This window comes from Merops nubicus, unplaced genomic scaffold (assembly GCF_000691845.1).
Source record: "Merops nubicus isolate BGI_N331 unplaced genomic scaffold, ASM69184v1 scaffold23586, whole genome shotgun sequence".
Taxonomy (NCBI): domain Eukaryota; kingdom Metazoa; phylum Chordata; class Aves; order Coraciiformes; family Meropidae; genus Merops; species Merops nubicus.
The window spans coordinates 36,727-60,816 of record NW_008614091.1 but is presented as its reverse complement, the minus strand read 5'-3'; the positions used below and the strand labels follow the sequence as shown (position 1 = coordinate 60,816).

General features: G+C 39.1%; 1 protein-coding gene across 1 annotated transcript in view; it reads right to left on the bottom strand.

The window, feature by feature from the left end:
* Window positions 1-8,771: 8,771 nt before the first annotated feature.
* VEZT (vezatin, adherens junctions transmembrane protein) overlaps window positions 8,772-24,090 on the bottom strand; it is a gene marked incomplete at its 5' end in the record, with an annotated part of 36,808 nt that continues 21,489 nt past the window's right edge. The window contains 6 exons of the mRNA XM_008942073.1: window positions 8,772-9,361; window positions 13,302-13,509; window positions 14,515-14,615; window positions 19,438-19,631; window positions 20,272-20,603; window positions 23,698-23,845. Coding sequence (XP_008940321.1) covers window positions 8,772-9,361; window positions 13,302-13,509; window positions 14,515-14,615; window positions 19,438-19,631; window positions 20,272-20,603; window positions 23,698-23,845 — 1,573 coding nt within the window. The remainder of the gene's footprint in view (window positions 9,362-13,301; window positions 13,510-14,514; window positions 14,616-19,437; window positions 19,632-20,271; window positions 20,604-23,697; window positions 23,846-24,090) is intronic.

Here is a 24,090-nt window from a genome sequence, read left to right as displayed (position 1 = left end):
CCTTCCCTTCCCTTCCCTTCCCTTCCCTTCCCTTCCCTTCGGTTTCCTTGGCAAGCTACGTGGCCCTTAGGCCCTGTTTTAGGAAGTGCTAACACTTAGCAGGCAGGAGTCAGTAAGGAACACGTCCTTGTAGGCAGGGCAGACAGGCATATAGGCACTCAGGGCAGCTCGGGTGCAAAGCCTTGGTAGGAGACAAGAAGATTAAATAGCTTTTCTAATTAAGGGTGTAAAGTCAGCGTGCATTTTAAATACCTACACATAGCCTGCTTGGCAGAATGGAATTAAGTTCTTTTGCCATTAGGTAGAAAATAATTAAGTTTTTGTTTACCTTCTGATTAAGTAATTGGAAAGTTTGATATGAGAAAAATAGAATCTCTTTACTATATAAGCCTTTCAGTGTGACACCTGGCAATACACATGTACAATATGAAGTGTGGGTGTGTAAAAAAATCACATAAACTCCTCAAATTAAGAAAAAATCCATTCATGCTGTCCAATAAAAATCCAAAATGGTTCGATTCAGGGGAGATTTAGTCATAATTGTGTTCTGAAAACACATGCTCTTTGACAGTGGGAAAGGTTTAAGCACAACCACTAGATCCCAGAGCTTCCAGAGCTCAGGGCTGGGCAGCTGTGGAGCCAAAGCACATGGGCACAGCAGCTGGAGAGCTTGTTCTCAGCCCCTGCTGCAGGAACAAGCAAGCTCATTTTGGGGAGTACGGACTCAGCCATAACTGTGCCACCCTCCTGTTGGAAAGAACAAGTAAAGCTCATGGAATGAACATGTTTTTAAGGATCAGTCTTGCTGAGGAGACATTACCATCTTATAATCATTAAGGAGGGAGAATTCTGTAAGTGAACATTTTGAAGTCCAGGAAAGAGTAAGAGGCCCAGGTTGAAACACAGGTCTAAGCTCCCTGGAAGGAAAGTCAGGACAGAGAAGTTACCAGCCCTAAGAATGCTTCTGTTTATGAGTTTATGACTGGGAATGTGCAGCAGCACCTTGGCGTGGGTTCCCTCTAACCTGACATTTCATAAAGCTTAGACAACAAGTTCAGAAATGAAAGGGAAAAGTGGCCAGGTTCCTAAAGAGTTGGCAGCAGAATGCTGGAAAAGAGCTGAAGACTGCTGAGAGGGAAGAGAGAGACCACTGGAGGAAGGAACAGATCTAGTGAAAACTGGAGCTCTGAAAGATACCTGCAGACTCACTGATTCTAGCTCAGTACCCCCTGAGTCAATTACCTCAGTACAACCCTTCCCAGCAGTGGTCAAACCAGAAGAGCTTCTCCAGCCCCTGTGTTCCCAGGGCCCATCTTTTGCAGTGTGGCTGCTAATGATTCTGCTGGAGATACATTACCTGGTGCATTCTAGGATAGTAACATACGTTGAGAAACAAAGAAAAACCCTCCAAAACTGGTTTGTGTGGCGTGTGAAGAAGGAAGCTGAGAAGGAAGAATTTTTTATGAGTGGGATTGCATATGGCATGGATGCTGCAATACAGCAAGGCAGAGGCAATGGACCTAAAATGCTTGTGAGGCATCCCACCCCTGCATAGGTTTCACTCAGCACTGTTCCATGGTCTCTACACGCTTTGCAGACCTCGAGTACACAGGTGCACACAGACTGTCTGTGAACGCTGACGTCAGGACATTAAAAGCTTTGAGTACGATGTTACACTGAGCAGGAACAGACAGCATGAACTTGTTTAAATTTGACCAGCTGCGGCTTTGGATGAAAGTTCTGAAGGACAATTCATAGGTTTCTGGCTTTTATCCCATAATACATTTAAAGCCTATTACTATTATTATTGTTATTATTTTAGAAACACAGATATCAAACATCATAAACAGCCCTCATTTATGGTGCTTCTATTGAGATCAAATGCATAATTCTCTGTTAGTAATGATGACTGAAGATATTAAGCACTGACTTTTTTTTGTTTATTTAGGAATAGACCTCTCTTTAACAGCACAAAGTCACGGAAAGCATTGGTCACTATTTGGAAATTTGAGATTATTTTCAGTTCTCATCCATGCAGCTGGAGAAGGTCAGGAAGTAGTCTTTAAATATTAACATTTGAGCACAAATCAAGTCAACTGGTGACACTTATTTTGGGACCTTGTACTGGAGTTGCAGTTATTTCTAAATCAGTGTTTTCAGTAATCTAGAATTACTTATAAAAGCCAATATACACCAAAAGTGTGGTATAAATTTGAGCTGTCATACATTACTACGTCTGTTTTGACTGTACTACTCCCCAGTATGCTGTCCACCTTCTGTTTCAGTTCTCAATTCAAGTGGGAAAGTCATTACACATTTCTAGATCTAGTAATTCCAAAGCTGAAGATACAGAAGAATCAAGCTGTGTTACAAACACACACAAAAAGAATCAGTCTATTATTCTAAAATCTGAACTTCTTAATTGTGCTGGTAAAGTGAGAGGGACATGGATGTCAGAGGGACCAGAAAGGTGAAAAAAGTAAGCAGAAAAAAAAATGTAATAATTTCAGTTTTACTGGCAGTAGCATAAGCAGTTCTTAGAGACTCTGTGGAATAAGACACAACAGGTCTTGGGCAGCCCAGGTCCGAAGAACAAAAAAACCGGAATCAAAATGAGTGAGAAAAAAGAACGAGTGGTATGATCCTCAATCAACAGAAAATATGGAGATGAAGGAAGGAACATACAGAGTTGACTTTATCCCACCTCAGTACAGACACCAATGATGTAACTCACAGCATGTGAACACTAATTCAAACTGTTTAAATTTGAGCTATGGCATCTCTCCTCATCACCCAGGCACGTATTACCTCCTGCTGAGATGCTACCACTGCTCTTTCAACCACATGATGAATTAGTTGAGGGAGCTGGCTGAAAGTTAAAGCCGTGGTACATTTTCAGCCAGATCCACGTCCAAAGCCACCGTGTGGTTATGGAAGTCAGGCTAGAGGGGGGGCTGAGATTGCATGGGCAGGGCAGGGCAGGGCAGGGCTGTGGCAGCCCAGACCTGGATTGGTTTAAACTGCTGTAGAACCAAATGCCCTAAAAGCAGACTGTCTGTGAGAAGGTATAAAGATAAAATATGCTGATCATGTAGAATTAGTCAGGTTTTGGTCCTAGCCAACCCTTTTAAATTAAGCCACTTTGTAACAGAGAAACAAACTCTTCTTCCTCGTCTACTAAGTGATAGTCGCTTCTTCAGAAGCCTATGTTCAATTCAGAGTGTAATGTGGGCTAGCAGAGAATTCAAGCTGTTGAGTCAAGTTTTATTCTGACAAACCTGCCAGTAACTGAAGAGATGGCACTGTGAAAGCTGAGGCAGAGTACTGAGAACAGTTACATACTGCTCTGTAGCTCTGTCTACAAAGCAAATTCCCTGGTAGGCAGGTTCCATCCCTGCCTATGACTGTGTCTCCTTACCACAGTGACAGTGCCATTACCACTTACTTATCTGATTACTGCACACATTTCCAAGTCAAATAAATCAAAGTATTTTTTTTGCATTTAAAATTCAAAGTGGTAAAATAAAAACATATACATGAGGGAATAAATATCATGAGAATATGAATAAAGCACACCTCCAAGCATGTTAAAAATTAGCCACGGAGCCTTCAGTCTGATCTCTGGTATCCATGTATTTACTGCCACGTTTCTTGTGCAATTATGTGTTTTGTGGTATGTGGTCATTCATCAGAGACCAGAAAAGTCAAGCTGAAATTTAAACAAGTGCTGTTTGGCATCTTTAGTTTGTGTTTGACCAGGTGGCAGCTGTTGGGAGATCATTTTGATTTAACAGCTTTTTGTTTTGTTAGCAAAGGAAAACATTGTCCAGCCAAATCCTGTTGACAGTGAATAAATATTTCTCCTCCATTAGACCAAATATTTTCACTTGTCATCCTAATAGCTCAGGGTAAAAGCTCTGACAAGACTTTTTTCCTACATGGACTCAAATTTCAGAGTTTTATGGGAGGTAATTATTACTCCATACTGCTGAGGTTACGTCTGCAGTATTGCACCATGCTTTGGTCATTACAGCTCAGAAACCGGACAGATTTCTAAGGAAAGCAACCAAAAGGTGGAAAACATGACTTCTGCAGAAGGGCTGGGAGAAGTGAGCTTGCTCAGTTTACAAAAGAAAATTGAAAAGCATAATTGACAAGTCTTTTTGTTTGTAACAGACTGTAATAAAGAGGAGTGCCTACTGGCACTGGGAATAGTAACAACTGACCAAGCATGAGACTGAACCAATTTATGGAAGAGAATTTCATTGGGACGTGTTAAGCTGACAGCCACCAGTACTGGCTCAAGAAGTCCAAGAGCCACAAATTGTTGGGGAGTAGCCCAGGGAAACATCACTACATGGTCTTTCTTTTCTCGTACTCTTCCCTCAGCATCTCCTATTAGTGCCTGTGACAGACAAAATCATGGAATAGCCTGATCCTTTACACTGGCCAAGTGCCTTTCTCATACTCTGCCTGCTTTTTCAGATGAAAACATGTTAATTCTAAAGAGTAATTAGCCCTGGGAACAATACACTTGCAGTGCAACAGCAGCCCTTCACTAAATACTTGAACAAACAAGGGCAGTTTAGTATACTTGACCTCTTTTTTTCTGCTAAAAAAAGATAAGAAAAAAACCAGAAATGGGATAGACTACAAGATTACGAAGTTCAGTCTGGGCCAACGACTCTACACAGTGCAGCATTTGTGGTCTTTTTTTTTTTTTACTACCAAATAAATTAATAAGACAGTTGCAAACTCAGCACTTCAGATACACATAAAATTTCCAATATTGTAAACAGCCAGGACACACACAGACAGATGTGCTCAGGAAAAAGTCTGAAACCTCAGTAAAACTGACTAGACTACCTTGTATTTAGAAAACCAAGTGCAAGATTTGGTGATGTCTAGTAATCCTCCTGTCTCATTACTGTAACAGAAACCTTCACATTTGCCAGTCTTGTGTAGAGTTGACACAGGCACATTTGAAAGATGCTCGATTATCTGTAATTCTCAAAATCTGCTTCCATTACACCACTGTTTCACTTATCAGGAAGACAAATGCTTTAAAAAAAAAGGACAAGTAATCACCACAAATCTTTGCATCCATTTCAACCTTTACCTTGATCTTTAGCTGTAAAGTTAAGTGACAGAAGATGCAGTGCTAGATTGCAATCTAACCCAAGAAGCCAATACTGTCTTTAGAGTGCCTTCCAAGTAGGACCAGAGAGATTATTTAACCCTATATAATTACTTGCTTCTTTACAACTTTACAGAGCTGCTACTTGGAAATGGAATAAGGAAAATGCATTCATTGTTACCTCTGCTCTTCGCAAAGAACTTTGGCTGCTGATATCCTTTGGCATAACCCATTATATAGTATGGATTTCCTGATTAACAAGTTTCAAAAAGCTGCAGAGCTCTAAGAAGTATATGTTCTGTTTTCACAAAAACCTCTGTCTAGGGTAATGAGCCAAAGAACACAGGACAGCCCTCAGACCTGAACATGCTCAATGTATTAGCACAACCCTTCAGTGCTAGTGCACACTTCAGTGTGTTCATATGTATTATTTTAAATGCAACAATAAATTACGATTGCCAAGCAATGTGTCAGGTTCTTGAAGGAATATACAGCATGTGCACACTGTCCTTTTAGATGACATAATGATGAGGAAATTTGAATTATAACACACTATATGCAGATGGAACCTAGTTATCAAATCAAGGGAAGCCATGCTTTGTTTGCTGTACGCTGTTAGACATTTTTCTGCAGGTAGAATATTAAATAAATCAAAATAAACGGACCTGATGGCTGTTACACATAGATGTGATGCGATGCAGAGAAAGCAAGTGAGCCCAGGTGTTCATACGTGCAGCTTCTAAGACTGCATTAAATAAGACCATGGAAAATGGTAAAGCTGCTTGTAGAAAATTGACTTGTTCAAAGCAGGATCAGAACCTGCTCCAAAAAGTCCTCCTTTTGATCACATTCGTGCCTAATGTCAAGGCTGCAATTTCACACTGCCCCATCTCTGCCAATACTGCCAACGTGAGCAATCCCGGGTCTCACGCCAGCAGCACAGTATGTGCTGATACAGCTGCTGGGAGGGAGGTGCTGTAGGCTGCATCCCTGCAGCAAGAACAGTGAAAAGTAACCCCTAAAAAGGGTGGATTTTTGACCCAAGTGGACTCATGAGCTGGTTTGTAACAGCCACAAAAACCAGTGCTGACCCATCAGCTGGGTGAAAAGGAACAACTAATGATGGCTGGTGTTTCTTAGGCCGTTTTTTTCACCAGGACCAGAGTATTGTAAAACGAGGTCCCAAGGGAGCCACCAAAGCAGATTCTCCGTTTTTTTTTTGCTAAGGACTGCAGCAAAGGAGTAAAGAACTGGCAACTTTTATAAATGTGAGATCTGAAACCTATTTTAGTAGTGAGGCAAAGAACTCAGGCTACTACTGACTTCATCCAAAATTCTGACGACAGGGATAATCCACATCAAAAATATGATCATTTTTCCAGGATGCTATTATAGCCATACACAATGTAAACTAAGATTTGGATCTCACAGGAAAAGTTTGTGAGTATAATTTCTAGGATCATGAGATACTGGTGGATGAGTTAATGGAAAAATGTTAATGGAACATACATTTAGGCAGTCAGAACAATTAGCTAGGAACAAAAAATATCTGGGCACTTTGTGAACTCAAGGATCTCAAGCCAAGGATGAGGAAGACTTCTTTTTCAGAAGCATGGACAATGCTTCAAAGACAATTTATCCAAAGAAGTTGTTCTAGACTTCATTAAAAAAATTGCTTACCACAAAGAAAATCAAACAGTGTTTCATCATTTTACCCTAACCTTTACAGGTTACAGAAGAATATACTCTACCACTAAGAGCAGGCGGAGCTTCTAAATACAATATGAGAAGCATCTTTTTTTTTTCCTTCTGCAAGTTCCCCAAGACACCATTCATTCAGCATCCAGTCGCTTACACAAAATTAAGGGCACAGAACACAGTGTTACTTGTTAATGAGGAATAGTAAAACATTCTCTTCCCAAAATCCGTGTGTGAGGGAGAAGACAGGCATTATACTGTGAAAGAACAGTGTAAGTCACACACTCCCTTCTCTATCCAGTGATATTTACCTGTTTAAGCTCTGTGAAAAAATTCCACATATTTAACAGCATTTGTACCAAATCACTAATAGAAGAGAGGGAGGTTGAAGGAAAGCACTTGTTTTCTGCCATAAAGTCAAGAGTTCCACCTTACCCTGCTGACCTTTGTTAGCTTCCCTCTTCCTGTGACAGCATCCTTGGAAAGATATTGCTCCAAACCACCGGCATCTAAACCCCCTTTATTCTACAGAATCACCAAGAGACAGTAAATATCCTAATTAGCTGATGGGGTGTTTTGTGACTGGAGATGCATCCAGGTCCAAGCAGCGTATTCCACAGAACGAGGCAGCTCTTTTGCTGTTTGAGGCAAAAGACCTGTGCTTCCTTTTGTGTCAGAGGGCAAAAGGAAGAGAAGGCAGTGAAACCATTAACCAGCTCCTCTGTGAGGTGAGCATCAGTTTGCTGCTCCTCATTACAGCACCACAGAGAAAAAAAAGCAGCCCGCGTAACCTCATACCAAATACCCAGACTTCATTGTCACCTAAGTTACAAGATACACCTTAGAAAATACACAATTCTTGTTCTCTCACGGAGTCTTATTCCCACAGGTTATAGCTGTGATCTAAGGAAAAATGAAAGAACATTACGGAAAAGCAAATACACTGTTTAAACAAAATACTGTGTGGCATTAAGCACTCGGAGAGTTTTGCTTTAAAAAAATTACTTCGGGACATAAACAAAAATGTACAATCAATCAATTACAGAAAATCAAACTACTATATTAAGGTTCAATTTACAAAAGGTTAACAAATAATTAATAGCTGTTTTAATAAATAGATATTTACTTTTCATCTATTATCAATCCAACAGATAGCTTCTAGCTGTCTATAGCACTTTCTACTGCTGTGTTTATAACCCTCCCTAACACGCACTACACATTTCTCTAACAAGAGTTACAACATCAAGAAATCATTTATTAACCCTTCATAAAATTCTAAATAAACCTTAATAGGAAGCGTAACTAACTTGATACTATTTCAGCCCCATACCCCAGGACACATCAAACACTATCTCTTTCAAGTTTTTATTTAAAATTCTACGTTTTAGTTGGGAGCCACATCACTAGCCACAGAATCACAAATGCCTACGGTGGCTTAGCCAACACACTGCAGACACAAGAGGTGAGACAGAAGTGGTGGAGGAAGATTGCAGGGAACAGTAGAGGTTCTTCCAAAAGAAATGTCCTGGCTTCTTCCTTGGAACAAACATTGATGTCATGACAACAGAATAAAGAGAGAAAAAAATGGAGTCTGTTGTAATTCAAGACATTGTTTTTCCTTCTTTGTAGGAAAAAAAAATAATAATACACTATAATATAAATAAATAAAACAGAAAACACAAAGGCAGATTCCAAACCCCACCACTGGGATCTTAAAAAGGCAACAGCCAGCTATTTCTTGGGTGCAGCCTAAACTTCTCTTACCTGCAAATTTTCAACATACTTAGAAGTCCTATTTAGTGTATCAGACTTAGGGAACAAGATGTATTGTATTTAGGTCTCCTTTTTTTCTATCCAGAATTTTAATCTTCAAACCCCTACCTTAGATTTTCCCACCAAATTGCCTTCTGTTGGTTTAACAAAGTTCAGGTTGGACTTATACTTTTCCTTCACTTCCAGAGCCTCTATCTTCATTGTCACAGTCCTCCACAAGGCCTTCACACTCCTGTGTTTCTTCTTCCTTTTCTTCCTCCTCCTCCTCCTCCTCCTCATCATCTCCAAAAGTCTCTTCTTGCATTGTAGTAAAAGTGAAAGACCTGGCAGCAACTTGTGCAGCCAGACCAGATGTGAAATTTAAATCTGTTGATATGTGGAGCTGGGCCAGCCTATGCTTGATTTTTGAATGTAATGCATCTTTAGAGGGAGACTGTGAAACCTCTACTCTATCCACACTGCTTGGCTTGAGTTCTTCAACTTCCCCTTCGTGTTGATAACATATTCTTTCCTCAGCCCCTGTAGAAATACCTTCATCAGTAGCGCTGCCTTGGTTTCCCTCCATCTCAGGATCTTCATACAAATACTCTGTCCTGCTTTTGTCAGCAGCATTCACTTTTGGATTAGAGTCTTTTTCTTCAGACTTATCACAACTTTGGCTGCACTCCTGCTTTGCTGTATCTGAATTCATATGTGATTCCAAATTATTTAGTAGCTTCAGCGGTTCTACAGGAGACAAGGGTTTCACTGCAGCTTAAAAAGGGGGAAAAAAATTAAATGATAACTAAAAGCAAGCTCCTATATATAAATAATTTATTTGTGTCTGAAAAGATGCAAGATCATAGAGGTCAAAATGGCTTAAAAAACCCTCAACCTAAACAACAGAAACAGACCCCCACAATCCAACAGAACTTAAAAGTGTTTTGCAATCGCAAAGCTTAAGTGAAATGTGGAAGTTTCTTGTTCTAACTACTCCTTAAAATCTGTGACATAAAGACAGCACAAATTTGGTGATGTTTAAAATCAGCATCAAACACAGACAATATATCCAGTGTTAAAGTGAAAACCAAATAAAAGTACTGCCTTGTACACACATTTGAACAGTCTTCATTTTAAACAACACTTTTACCTAATCCAGTAAAGACAGCCGACACATGAGAAACTCCTTATAGGCAATATCTGATCTCATACAGCACAACACACAAATACAACACATATTCATACAGCCACGTAAGGTGTCCTCACAAATAAAGTGTGGTTTAATTTAGCCTTTCTTGAAGTTAGTAGCAGCAGTGAGTCCCATTGCCAGCAACGGGATGCTTGCCAGGAAGTCTCTCCTCCCAGTGTAAAGGGTTAGTATAACTTGGTACAATCCCTTCTTGACGAACAGACGTCTTTCTTTTTAAGAAAACGATATAAGGTCCACTTCCAAGTAACAGATTCCCTAAACTGCAGTAGCTCCATTAGAGTAGCAGCACGAACATAAATGAGAGCGGCAACAGCAGATTCTCAAGTAGCATTTCCCTTTCTAATTCCATTCTGACTTTACCCCTGTAAGCAGAGATGAAAATAACTCTGGGAAGTACAAAAACTTTTCATGGGAAACAAAATTTACGGTATTAGGATTCTTCTATCATATCCTATTTCAGTAATATTTACTTTAGCTAGCTGAAGGCAGGCCGGTCATTAAAGTTGTCACATTGATAATTATTGACATCAGCATACTGAAAGGCTACAGCCTTGAATTTGTATTGTATTGCTTGTTTTAAAACTTTATATACTGAAGGAACACTGCTCCAGGCTCATCTGAATTGTTAACTGGGTAGTTCTTGCCCCATCTTGTAAAAAACATGCTGCTCCTTATTTCTGCCTGCTAGCTTGAAGGGGCGGGAACATGCACAGTAATCTTATTGTTTGGGAGCAAAATTTTGCCTGCTTCCTCCAAAGAATACTACCAAAGCAAATATTTCTCAAAAAATAAACAGATACTTCAGATTGGTACCTGGCCAATTTCCTGAGTTGATTAGTTACTAAGCAAGGTGGAATTCATCAATTCTCACAGTGTAGCTTTCCAAATCTGAGAAACAGCTGTGTAAGAGCTGTTTTATGGACAAGGTGGGAGAAGGGGAAACAGCTGGGTACAACAAAACCACTGACAGAATGAACTTTTATTGGAGGGGAGGTTAGGGGAAAGGCTAGAAGTGATTTTGCACCAGAAGAAAGTTGTTTTGCAATGTCTGATGCATGAAAATGAAGCCATGAACAACTTCACAGACCTCTTCAAAAGCACTTCTGTCTTTACTTCAACAGGATGCCAAAGGACCGATACCATAAGCTCACCTACACCCCCATAAATTACCTATTACCCTGACTGTAAGCAGTATTACCACGGTGCTGGGCCTTGGCAAATTTGCTTTAGACTGGTGCTCTGCTAAGATGATGTTTTCCCTCTGGAATCCAGCCTATCTTCTCCAGTTGACTTCATGCTGTGTTCTTTAGACATATCAGCTTGTTTGGACCTGACCTCTTCTATGTGGAAACCCTCACTAGCCCCTCCTTCAAGAAAACAAAAAGCCTAACAAAGCAGAATGGCTTGCCAGGTGTCTTGACTAAACAGATTAAAGCCTTTGCATATTTCAAGATTTTTTTTTCCCACAATAACCACAAGTTAGGAGAACACAGGATTTCTGGAATACAATCATCCTGTAAAAGCAAGATTTAAGATGTTTATGGAAAAGTGTGATATCATGGCCATCCATTGGCTTGGGCCAATGGAGACAAGAATATGATCTCTCTAGGTTTAAATCTTCAAGATAAAGCAAGCCACAAATGCAGAAAGCACAGCTCACAAAAATGTTTCTTTAAGGAATGACTGTGCATACAGATAAGTTAAAGTCTGCAGCAGTAATATGCCAGGGACCATTATGCCATATTTAACTGACTTGCGTTTCATTTTAAGAAATAATGAAGAAATTCCTTCAAAAACAGTAGAAGATGTTACGTCTGCTGTCCATATCAGTCCTTCAGGTTAGACACACAGAGTCTTTGAGCCAAAAGGAGACAATATTAATAACTTTCATGAACCGCCCTCATGTTTTTCAGTCTTGTACAGCATGGAAGCCATCGATTATCAGTCTTAGGCAGCTGGAGGATATCACTTTTCTCCCTCCCCACCACTGAATCTCTAATCCTAAAACAATGTAATATCTACACATGGAAAGGAAAGGAACCAACATGAGCCACAAAAAGCTTTCAGGTGAACAGTTACTGAAGGCTACAGCAGTCAGTTGACTCTTTCCAGCTATGGCCTGAGGATATGCTGATATGGACAATTATCAGCTGCTAACCCAGATAAGGAAATACCAATGCAAGCTCTTCTGACAAGAATTCTATCTGCAGCAGTCACTAGATCTGTCAAGACTTGAACTGAAGGTAGGATTCCTTTGTTCTCCCTTCATCAGGGAGAAAGGCAGACTTGAAAAGATTTATGTGAAGAGTTGTGTGGTATCACTTCTAACACCAGAAGGATAATAGAGAAGTCCTCCTCTTGAGCAGACTCCGATGCAGTGTGATGTCTTTTTAAACTCAACTAGAAGAGAAATCAATACCAATGGCCAAGTGATTTCTTTTACAATGGTTGCAGCTAAATGGACATAAAGAAGAAAGTTGTGAAGAAGAGATATTTTGTTGGTTTGATGTCAGAAGAAACAGTCTCATAAGTAGGTAGGTATAGTCTGTTACTATGTGTTCCCTCTAAATTATTGAAAGATAAAATCCATGGTCTTTTTTTTTTGGTAGACACTCCCAGAGGCAGAACCCTTGGATCTGTTGCCAGACTCGAGGGTAGTTTTTTATAACACAGAACATGGAATTTTTTAGAGGGCTTTTCCTAACCTGTCTTCAAGAATAAGGAATGTGAATAGGAAATAGAAAGGAAAAAGGAAAAGACAAACTATCGCCAGTTTTAAAGATAATAAATCAAAAGCTCAAGTAGTGGAAAAAAATCAAGTTGTATCCAGTGTTACTGCTGGAACAGAGACAGACTGTCTTGTTGAGGCAAGAGACATTTTCGTATTCTTGCCTTCAAGTGCAAGTGGATGGAGCTACCCAGCAGTCCTCAGCTGGTAAAGGCTAGTTTGGAAAAACAATTCTTGTTAGGGCTTTTTTTTTTTTAAAACCATATTCTGTACACTCACTCTCTGACAGAAATAAAAGTCAGTGTTACTCTTTTATGAGCCTTTGATATTTCAAAGTCTAGTTCTTCACTTTAATCTGTATATTTTTATAAGTCTGGGATTTCTGATGGCTTCTTTAAATTCTAAAAAGTAATTTATTTATGCACTCTGATTAAAATTCATATTCACTGGAAAGCCATGAAAGAAAATCAGTTCAGTTTGCGTGGTTTATACCCTGACAGCTCTCTTTAGGCTGTCTTAATATATTTTGTGCTATATATTTTTTTACCTCAATATTTTGTTTAGAGCAAAATTCCCACTTCTCTTGAGTTCTTTTCAGTATATAGTAAAATCATTGCTACAAGTAATATACAGAAATGGAATAGCAAACTAAGGCAACATAGCTCTATCAAAGACACTGCTAAGGAAGCGCTGTCCGAATTCTAACAAGGTCAGAAGTTGATGGCAAACAGACACCTAACCTTTCTTAGGAATTCATTTTCAAAAGCAGTGCTTACCATGGTCGCTGAATAGCAGCTGTTTCCATTTCTGTCTTTCTATTTCTGAAGCTTTAAATCCCAGTACAGATTTCAATTCTTGTAACACCCTCTTAGATTCCTGTGTCTCTCGTTCTTGTCTCTCTCTCTCTTCCTGGGAAAAGCAGTAAAAATCTTCCCTTTTGTATTCGTTCTCCGTATCCGAATAATCAACGTATGCTTCCAATTCCTACAGAAACAAAAAAAAAAGAAATTGATCTTTACTGTCAGTGTAGACCCTGTCCTACTGTGTGATGCACAATCAAGTGATCTCAGCACAAGCCAACCTCAGTAACAGGACAGAGCCCTGTTTGAGCACAGCCAGTACATCTGACCCCGCTCTCACCTGTATTTGTACAACTTTGGAGCAAGCCCCACGTTGAAAGTTAACTTTACTCCAGTCACCTAAGATCTATTTTCATGCACAAGTATGAACAAGTGATACACCTTGAGAATAGGAGCCCTCTTCCCCATAATTACAGGTGGAAGTAGAGTAATGCTGATGGGACTTTTTTTTTTTTTTCCTTTTTTAAAAAAAAATTTACACTGTAGGCAGTTGTTCTGCAGTCAGGCATCTTGCTAATTTAACTTATGTAAATCCTTATTAAGAGGATGTTGAGAATAGCAAAATCCTCCTCTAATTTTAACTATATTGGATTACAAGCATGAAAACAAAAGAGCTCCATTTATGTTAGAACAGTCAGCCAGTAAAGTTCTTAGTCCCAGCTCTTTGATATGGAAAAAAAACATTCTAGAAAGAATACATGTGGAGTAGGCGAGGGAGGCACAGAGCAGAGCAGGGGCGTTCAGTCTGCTTTTGGAATGCATCTACACTCACTTCTGGGATGGAGAAGACCAGCCTGTCTTCAGGAGAGCCCAACCATCACACACTAATTCCCCAAACAAGACAAAACTGAGTGTCACAGTCTTAGTTATCCAAAAATGCAGATAACTTGAACTGAAGACAGGCTGGTTTGTTCTGGAGCTTATAATTTTTGCGGTTTTGTCAGTTTATCCAACAATAAGCATGTAGGACTCTATTTTTTTTCTGTAAGTAGTCCAATTATGAAATGGCACTGGTTACCTACTTCACCTGTTTTAGCAAGATAAAAAGGTTCCTGCCCAAGCAACTGAAAAAGGAATAGATACAGCAAACAAGCCCAAATGACTATTTTAAGTGGTCCTTTTATTTTACCTGCTCTTCAGGGATTGGATCTTTGTTTTCTATGTATATGGCAGGCTGTGTTAAAGGCATTGTAGTACGCTGTCGGTTGTCACAGGAAACTTCAGGTTTGCCTTTCAGGGAAAAGAAGAATAGGGATTAAAAAAAAAAAAAAAAAGAAAAACACTGAGTGTTGAATGATGTTTTTGACTCATTCAGGCAGGGTCCAGGTGTTTTCATTAGGTAGGACCAGCATACGTGAAAAAATGGTGAGAAGGCTGGTTAGAATACATTGAAACACTTCGTTAGAGAGCCCTTAAGTAACTTAGCTATTTATTTAGATACAAGGTGAGTCTGATCAAACTCATCTTGAAATACTGAAACTGACAAAACTCAAAATGTTTATAGACTTGGAGAACCTGCAGTGGCAAGAAAAATTGGTAAAACCAGAAGAGACTTGATGCCCAAGTTTTAATAGAGAAGTAAAGTAGTAAAATTGCAGGCAATCAGCTTCAAATAATTGGAAAACACTGGAAGAAATAACCAGGCAAAATTTACAGGAAGTTCTTTGGAAGGTAGCAAGGAGATAAGTGACAGCCAGTGTGGGTTTGTTGAGAATAGAAGACATCACTCCAGTTTAGTTTTCTAATGCAGTAACAGGATTTATGAATAGAGAGAAGCCAAAGTCATTCTGCATTTTGTTTTCAGGATGGCTTTTGACACTCCTGGCATAGGCCAGGAGCAGTTGCTATTTGGTGCATAGAACAGTCTCTGGGATAATCAGAGTGCAGTTACCATTTTCAGGCAGGAACAATATATTGAGTGAGGATTTGTCTCAAGTCCAGTACTCTTTAATATTTCCAGTGGGCGAAAGAAAAGTGTTTCAGCTTTTTAAATCCGCTGACACTGGGATAATCTGCAAGGACACTGAAGAGCACAATTAGAATGCAAAATGATACCGGAAAATCAGAGATACAGCCCAGGAAGAACTGGATTTCAGATACAACAGTTTGGTGACAGCGGCCACAAATTGTTGTGCTTTGGAATAGTCAAATGCACAAAAATATGACAACTGATGGGGCAGCACCACTGAGAAAAAGGCGCGAGTCAACTACACCCTGCTGCAAAGGAAAAGCCAGACAACAACTGGCAATATGCAAATATGGATGAAGTAGAGGGAGTCCAAAGGAAAACAGTGGAAATGATCAGGGAACTAAATAACGTATAGTCATCAGGGAAGAGCTGAAGGCTACAGAGTCATGTGGAGAAGACAGAAAGAAACATTAAGTGTCTTCAAAAATGTAAGAGCTGTAAAGAGGAAATGGATTTCCATTGTGGGTGGATCAAAAGTACTGCTTTTAAATTGCAGCAAGAGATATTTATATTCAGTAATAACTTTCTACTGGTAATGGAGTTAAGTGCTGGAATAGATGCCTGGAAATACTGTAAAATGTCCCTAAAGGGGGTTTTTTAGGAACAGGTAAACAACATTTACTCACAAACACTAATGTACCCTTGAGAAGGGAAATGGGCTAGATGACCTCACCTATTTTTTATCCCTATTTTCAATTTCTGATTAACCTATATATTGAACACTTAAGGATGGTATTCTGAAAGTAGGCAGCTCACATTAAAAACAGTTTTAGTGGTGCTCAGTTACCTGCTTTTGCAAAGAAGGAAAGTATTTTAATTCCCTAGTTGGCTGGGCTGAGCTAAAGGTTGAAGGTTCCAGGAGTATCTAAATGCAGAGTTTAAAAGGACGGTGAAGCATATAGTGAAATTTGAAGCTAGTGGAAAACTGACATGAGATATTTATTTTATAAATACTGAGCCTCCTTCCTTGTCCATTGCCTAACACTGCCTTGTAATAAAAAATAATAATGACAGCAACAATAGAAACATGCTTCTGAAGGTATGAAGACAAACTTGGAAGAGTATCCAGAAGTTACCAATTAAAATCTTGCCTTCCCAAATCAGAGGAGTAAACCAGTGGCTCTGATATGTACAGACTGCTCCATCTGCCACCTATATGGGATGATGCCACTGCTAAGAATATGCTTCAAGATCATGAATTCACTGTGTTTAACTAAAACTGCTGCTGCTTTATTTTCTTTCCAGTGGATCAAAGGCCTGCAAGATCCAGGAGTTTGCTGCAGAGTACTATGGCCTTGCTCTTATAAATGTAAGTTCCAAAGACAGAGCAGTTTAAAAGGGACAGAATTTAAGTTTGAGGTTTATTATTTCTAAGATAATTAAAACAATTCTGTAACTAGCCATAAAGGGTATTCCATTTTGTAAAATTAGCAGCTTACTACATGCTTAAATAGTCGAGGCCTTAGGTAGTACATTAGTTTTATCCGTGACAAAAAATGGTGGAATAATTAAAGAGAAGATGGCTGAAAGTCCGAAATCAACTCATGTTGGAAATGAGCAAGGATCTACATGTAGATCAATGACAGATAAAACTACCATTGCTTAATGAACTTCAGCAGAGGCGAGTTCCCCTCAAGGTGCTAAAGCCCCACCTGCTTTCAGGCTCTGCTCTGTACCTGCCAAGATCAGTGACTAACAGCACTGGTTCCAGAAATACACCAAGTCCTGTAAACAAAGACTGAAGTAACCATATTCTGTAACATACACTAGTATCACCATCCATGGAAGGCTGGTGGGAGTGTATGAATGTTCAATCATTTTTCAAATATCACTTTGCTTTGACAGACTTTGACTCAATGAATTATTTAACGCCACTGTAAGAAACCTGCTTTGACACGGAATGATTTAGTGCGAGAAGCATGTAGTGCTTGCTGAAGGAGAAAAACAAAGACATGCAAAACTGCTCTGAAAATAAGTGATGGGCAGTTTATGTAGGATACCACAACTAGGATAAGCCCAGTTGAAAACCGCTCCTTTGTGTTCAGAAACTCTCAGGTTCTGGTTCAACAACAGCACTCTGATGCTGGACGGGACAATGAATTCTCAGTTTCTTCCTCTCCAGCAACACAGGCCCTTTGCTGGTCCAGCTGCTGAGCTGACTTCTACTTCTCATGGAAGGAAACCTTTCTATGCTGACAGCAGGAGGCACCAAGAAGGACAAGCAAACAAACATCTTTGCTTAGTATATAAACATGGTAAGAATGAAACCCAAGCAAACAGTAAATTTAAATACTGAACACATTTTGTATTTATAGATGAAGAGGCAAAAAATACTTAGTTTAAATACTAAGCACAAGTAAGAGATGGTGCTAGAACTATTTAACAGATATATAAAGTTTTCATGTCATTAAATGTTTCCTCTCAAAACTGGGTCTAAGCCAGTAAGAAACAGCTCCTTCTTCAACAGTATTCGTAACTGACAGTGAAAATGGTATTCCCACTGCTCTACTGGTTGAACTAGTTACTTGAACTAAACATTAATTGCAGAAAAGTTCTGGGCATCCATGTAGACACAAAGCTCCTGCTATAGCTCTCATCAAAATATTAATTTGTTTTTAAATAATAGTGTATAAAGACAGAAGAAAGATGTGCTTGGCTGCTGTATTATTTCAACAGGAAGGCATCTGCTTCCAAAGAGCTTTCAGGAAACTTTGAAAAAAACCTAAGATAATTTAATGAAGTAATTCACATAATCATGACTGACAGACTAGCTGTTAAGATCTGTAGAAAGACAGCAGAAGAATTAGACTTGATTTCACACACAGCTTTAAAAGTTCAGCTCACAGAAGCTGGACTGATTAGAAATATATCGAGAAAGTCAGATGTAGTTGGATGAAAATAGTTTTCAATGACCAACATAATTTAAAAGTAGTTCCTGTGAAGTAATTCAGTAAACTTGTTGCAAAATAGACATTCAATCCCAGTGCATTTCCAGGAAAGTCACGGGGCAAAAGTGAAAGCGAAGGATTTTAATTTTTTTTATTTACCACACAATCCCTCCCTCCTAGATCACACACACTAGGTTATTTTTGTACTGAACTTTAAAAGGAAGCAAGTTATAATAAAAATCCCTGCTATGAAATTTATACACAAAATAAAAATAGAACTAAAATAACTAAAAATACTACAGTGTGCCATCTAGAAAGAACATTTTAGGAAAGGGGAAAAAAAAAGATCAGTGGAACTGCTGGTTGTGGAGGGCATCAGCAAAACAGAACAGGCTAGCACATCCAAATGCATCAGACTACATCTAATATTCTCTGAGGTTTTACACAGCACTGACAGGGAAGTTGTAGGACCAGACTATCAGGCAAAGGACACAAAAATCTGGTTATACCATGTCTGGACCTGCATGGTGCCTGCATTAGTGACTCCCTGTGCTCCCAGTTCTGATGCAAGCATGAACAAGGTCAGGTTGCACGCCTCTACACCCACTGTAGATGGCCTCTATGCCATCCATATAAGATTAAGAGCCTAGCTTACTTTAAGTTTGGACTTCAACAACTTCAGCAACTTGCTGATACCTCAAGTCATAATTTTCCTAATGCAATCTCCATTAACAGCATTTTTCAGATGCTGGACTGTGTCTCCCTAGAACAGTAAGGAAGCTCCCGGGAAAAAGAAAGATTAGAATTTATAGGTTCAACTCCATGTCAGGAGATCCTTAGCTCACGTCCATTATTTAAGGTAGTTGTGATTCACAAGGACAACAGCATGGGCAGTACAGGCCACTAAGGAGAGGGACATAAGGCAAAACATGGGGATATGCTGCTCAGTGTGACTTAAGCACACAGATTAGCTCATTCTCTCTGAGAGAGCAGGTGATAGGGGAATTATATGCTCAATACATCCTCTGCAATTTAAATTTTTCCAGGAAATGTCATTGTCAAGAAAGTTTCAAGTTTGATAAAGTGTATGGTTGCAAGCCCTTTTTCAGCTAAAATTCTCATACACGGGCTGAATGACATCTTTGATCCACTAAAGTGTAACCCATGAGTTGCTAAATTAATCTCACACATTTACCTTTTTTATTTGGGTTTCTTCCACCCATTTTTTCCACCTGAGAAATGGCTTCTTCCCAGCAGCTGTTGCTTGCCTGGATATGAGGCTGAATAAACTTTAGTTTTTGTTCCAGAACCTGATGGGCTTCTGTTGTCAACTCAGGTGTCTCCTTAGTGCTAACAAGTTTTTCAAGTTCATCCTCAAGGATTATTACCCTAAGTGATAAGGAGATGAACAGAAATAAGGCATAATAAATATTTGGCTTCACTATTCCTTCAAGTATTTAACATCCTGTTATTTTCTTCAAGAATCCAACTTAGCCAACTCACCAAAGATCCCTCACAAGTTAAAAAACCAAGATCCCTTCCTCCACATCAAGATACACTGCTCACCGGCATTCATTATAGTAATTCTTATATGTAAGATAAAATTAATAGGACAGTTTCAACTATTTCCCAAAGGCAGTAACAAATCTTTTAAGATATTTACTAGGTATTTACTACAAGCTGAACTTTCTTATAAAGCATTTGGTATGTTGCAAAATCAATGAAATTTAAGTGTTTTCAGATTTTTTCAAGGGAGTGACAGAAACAAGGCAGTATCTTAATGCACTGATTAGCTTTGAATTTTTACCAGACACTATATGATTCTATACTTAAAAGAATAACCAGGAAACACCACGCTGAACCAAGGATCTTTGGCCCCGTACGGAGTGAAGGTATGCCTCTGATTGCAGTGACTATACATCTCTGCCTTTTTTGGTTTTAATCTGGGATACAAGCTGACAACCCAAAGAACCCAAGTCTGAAGCCTGCTTCCTGTAGGCATACTCTCCTAATTCAGGTGTACACTTACTCATTGAGCAGCGCCTTGAGATGAAGCTGCAAGCTGCGTACTGCTGTCTGGAGGCTGTTCAGCTCTCTTGACTTCTGCTTTGTTCTGGCTGGCCGTTCAAAACCCGACTGATGCTGAGTTTCAAAGTACCGATAGAACTCATAGCTTCGCTTCAGCTCCTCCAGGCAGGCAGCATGTGTATGAGGTAGGCCTTGAGTCACATCAGACAAGATATGATGAGGCAGCCGTTCAGGGGAGACCAAGGGCTTGGGGGATGCATTGGCTGGGGAGAGGAGCAACACCAGTCTCCTGAAGAATTCTGAACTCTGTCCTACCCAGAGCTGAAAGAGGACCTGCAAAACAGGGTAGGGTTAGCACCTAGGAAGACAGACAGCCACCAAAGTACATGTACAGATACTCTGTGGGAAAACATTCCTCCACCAGCAACAGGAACTTTGAAAAACTCCAAAAATCCACTGAACATTTTGGAAGGGTATCCCAGAACAAGTGAGGTGCAGATCTTGTCAGCCATAGTTGACTCTTAAATCTTCAATGAACGATATTACATGCAACTATGCTCTGAAAATTGTTCAGAGCTAAAACCGCATATTCTCAGGCAGCTTCCTTATTTTCTATAATCTTCACATACCCCACAGGTCATAAAGGGCTGCCAAAATTTCAGTGACTGCAAAGATTTTTTTTCTTTATAATGCCGAGCTAACATTTCTACCATCTACTACCCCACTGTCCCATGTCCGGCCTTGAAATATGAGTCTAACTGCACTGTACTTCAACAAAAGAAAAAATAATTCTACAACAAACACCATACTACATCTGAAGAAAGCTGAGCTGTTAATTTTTTTTCTCAGCCAAAGTGAGAAGTTTCACCAATGCCACTAAAAAGGAAAAGGCTTGTAAGAAATTAATTGATTCACAGTGTTATAAATTGTATACTTGAGGTCAGTATAATTGAGGTTGTATAATTGAGGTCAGTCCTTCTGGGAGCAAGGAAACCCTCCATTTCAGTTTCTTGAGAACTTCCAATGAATGAACTGTTTTCTTAAATATAGAGAAGGCTGTTAGCTCAGTACTTCATGACAGAACAGTAGAATTTTAGATTTTTAAAATGAAAAAGGAAAGCTTATGGCACTTTGCAGTACTGACCCTCATTAAAAGGGATCAACTGTAGGTGACTATGAGGGTCTGAAATCTGTTGTCAAGCATTCCAGACTGAAGAAGACAAAGGAATTACTTGTCATGCTTTTTCCCACACCCTCCTGCCCCACCTACAGGATAGGGCTAACAATTTACTTGTTCTAAGATTTTGGATCTACAATTTTTGTTTTAATACATTTGCATCTTTGTACTCACTACTATGGACAAGTAGTATTTTTTCCCAGTGTGCAAACAATCAACAGCAAAACATTCAGAACAGTAACACAAAAATTAAAAGGCCTTTAGATAGATGTGGTCTGATATACACCAAGGGCATATAAAAGTTACTTGGATGTATTTTGTTACATATATATATAAAATTCTCAATTCACAAAAGATGGTTAGGAGAAAAATGAACACAGATTAACATTAAATTAATTTGGGTCACACATGCAAGACTTTGATTTGGCTGGATGCTAAAATAAAAAGCAAACAAATTGGCAGCAATCACCCAAGTGTCCCCAAAAGTGTGGTGCCCTGGACAGAAAGTCATGCTATAATAAGCACAAAAAAAGACCAATCCCTTCCACCAGATAAGGCAAAAGCAGTGAAAAAAGCAACACACAAAAGTAGTGGACTTCAGGAATTGATAATAATAATCCAAAACCTACCTGGAAAAATGGCACAAAAATTAGAGAACAGGAAATTCCAGATGTATTTGGAGTTGCAAATAGCTTGCTCTGTCAATGACTTCTGATGATTTTTACCAACAATTAAACTTCACCCAAAACATCCAACTGGGTTTCCTCATCTTGAATTGGTGTTTTCTCTTATGTCAAAAATTTTCACTCTCTAAATTGGTTTAGTTCAAGGACAAGGCAGACAAAAGGCACAGGCTACATTTGTCATAGCCTAGACATGGGCTTAAATGAAGATAAAAATATTAACTAAGTCTGAATACATGCCTGTATTCTCTCTGCATTTTAATACAAAGACAAGCCCTCTCACACTAAACAAACCCTACAGGGCTTGTAACCTAAGTATGTCCCAAGGTTATCAAAGTATGCCTATTTTATTATCTACATAGGAATCTGCTTAGGACCGATTTATGGTAATTTAGCTTGGTTTAGCTTCACCACACACAGCCTACATCACTATCATGTTAATATAAACTGAGATTTACTTGTTGTGAGCTTAACTGTATCCAGAAAGCAACCCAACCAGTTTAACTAAAAGAGATTTCAGTTAAATTACTGCAAATTGCAGGTAAACGAAGTCTTAGCAAGCATGGGCACCTATGACTGGTTTCTTGTGTTTAAATAGAAGTGGGTAAATAACTGGTCTTGCATGGTTGCAATTAGAACTTCAGCTAATGAAAAGGCAAGAAAAAATCCAAAAAGCTTACACCTGATGTAGCTCTTAGCTTACAACTAATTAGACCAAGCTTCAAAGCTTAGCAATCACTATTACTGGTAACATTTACTGTCAGAACAAAAGAAGTCAAGGTCTAGGAATTAAGTGAATAAAATACAAGAGTCAACCCCACAGAAACACAGAAGTCACTTAATAATGGAATTTTCCATTTAAAAAAATAACATTAAAAGGGAACTGCTTCAGCAGTAGAATGTGGAAGGCTTGCATTCAAATTAGGTCTTCCTTCCAACTGCAAATACTGACTAATGCAAATTAAAACTACCTAACAACTCAAAACAAAATAGATAAAATGGTCATTATATAGTTGTCATTCTGCTCAGTTAAATGTTTTTCAAAGATCAAAGAACCACACTGGCTCATAGGAGTGGGGGTCCAAGCTTATGATTTCTACTCCTCAGTGTAACTAAATGCAGCTATTCCCTTTGGCAATTACAACTAATTGATGTCTTCTGATGTCTCTCCTTTTATTCAAGTCAAAAGACTAGCTAAAAAAGACATAAGTACAACTCTGGAAATTATTTTATTCATCTGGGATCAAGCAGAATCACAGAGCCCAAAATCATGTTTAAGAAGAAGATTGATCAAGCTGATTATAAAAACACTGGCTTGAATTTACGTGATTTGCAGAAAAAAAATCCTCATGTTGTATTGTGCAATTTCTTTTCAACTGCACGCAAAAAGAAATCATCTAAATGCCAATTAATGTAGAAACACATGGTAGGAGACCGATTACATCTCTCCCTCAGCTGACCCTGTTACTACAGGCTAGCATGTACACGCCATGGGGCTTCATGACAACCGAGAGAGATTTTTGGCAGGAGCCTGGGTGGATGCTTATGTCCTTCTAGGAGCAGTTACCTTGAGAGCAGGCAAGCTGAAGCCATCGGTTAGATTGTGTGCCTCCTCTTCAGAGACCTGCTCTTCACTCAGTCCCAGACCCAGCTCCTTGAAGGGGACCACACAGATGTAGCTGGTCACGTTGTCACTCTCCGAGTTCAAAGGGTAGGTTTAGCTGGAGTTAAGTTGGTTAACAAAGCAACTTTTGCATTAAACGCACAGAAAAGAAAAAACCACCTACAACTAAATACAAGCAGAGAAAAAGAAACAAAACAGATTGATGAAAAATCTCTGCATCCCTTTCAAGTGAGAAAAAAGATCTTATCTTTAAATATTGTTTCCAAGAAGTAGCTCATGTCAATCTTAAACCAGAAATCAAATATTTAACAGAGGAAAGAGAACAACTGTGAAATT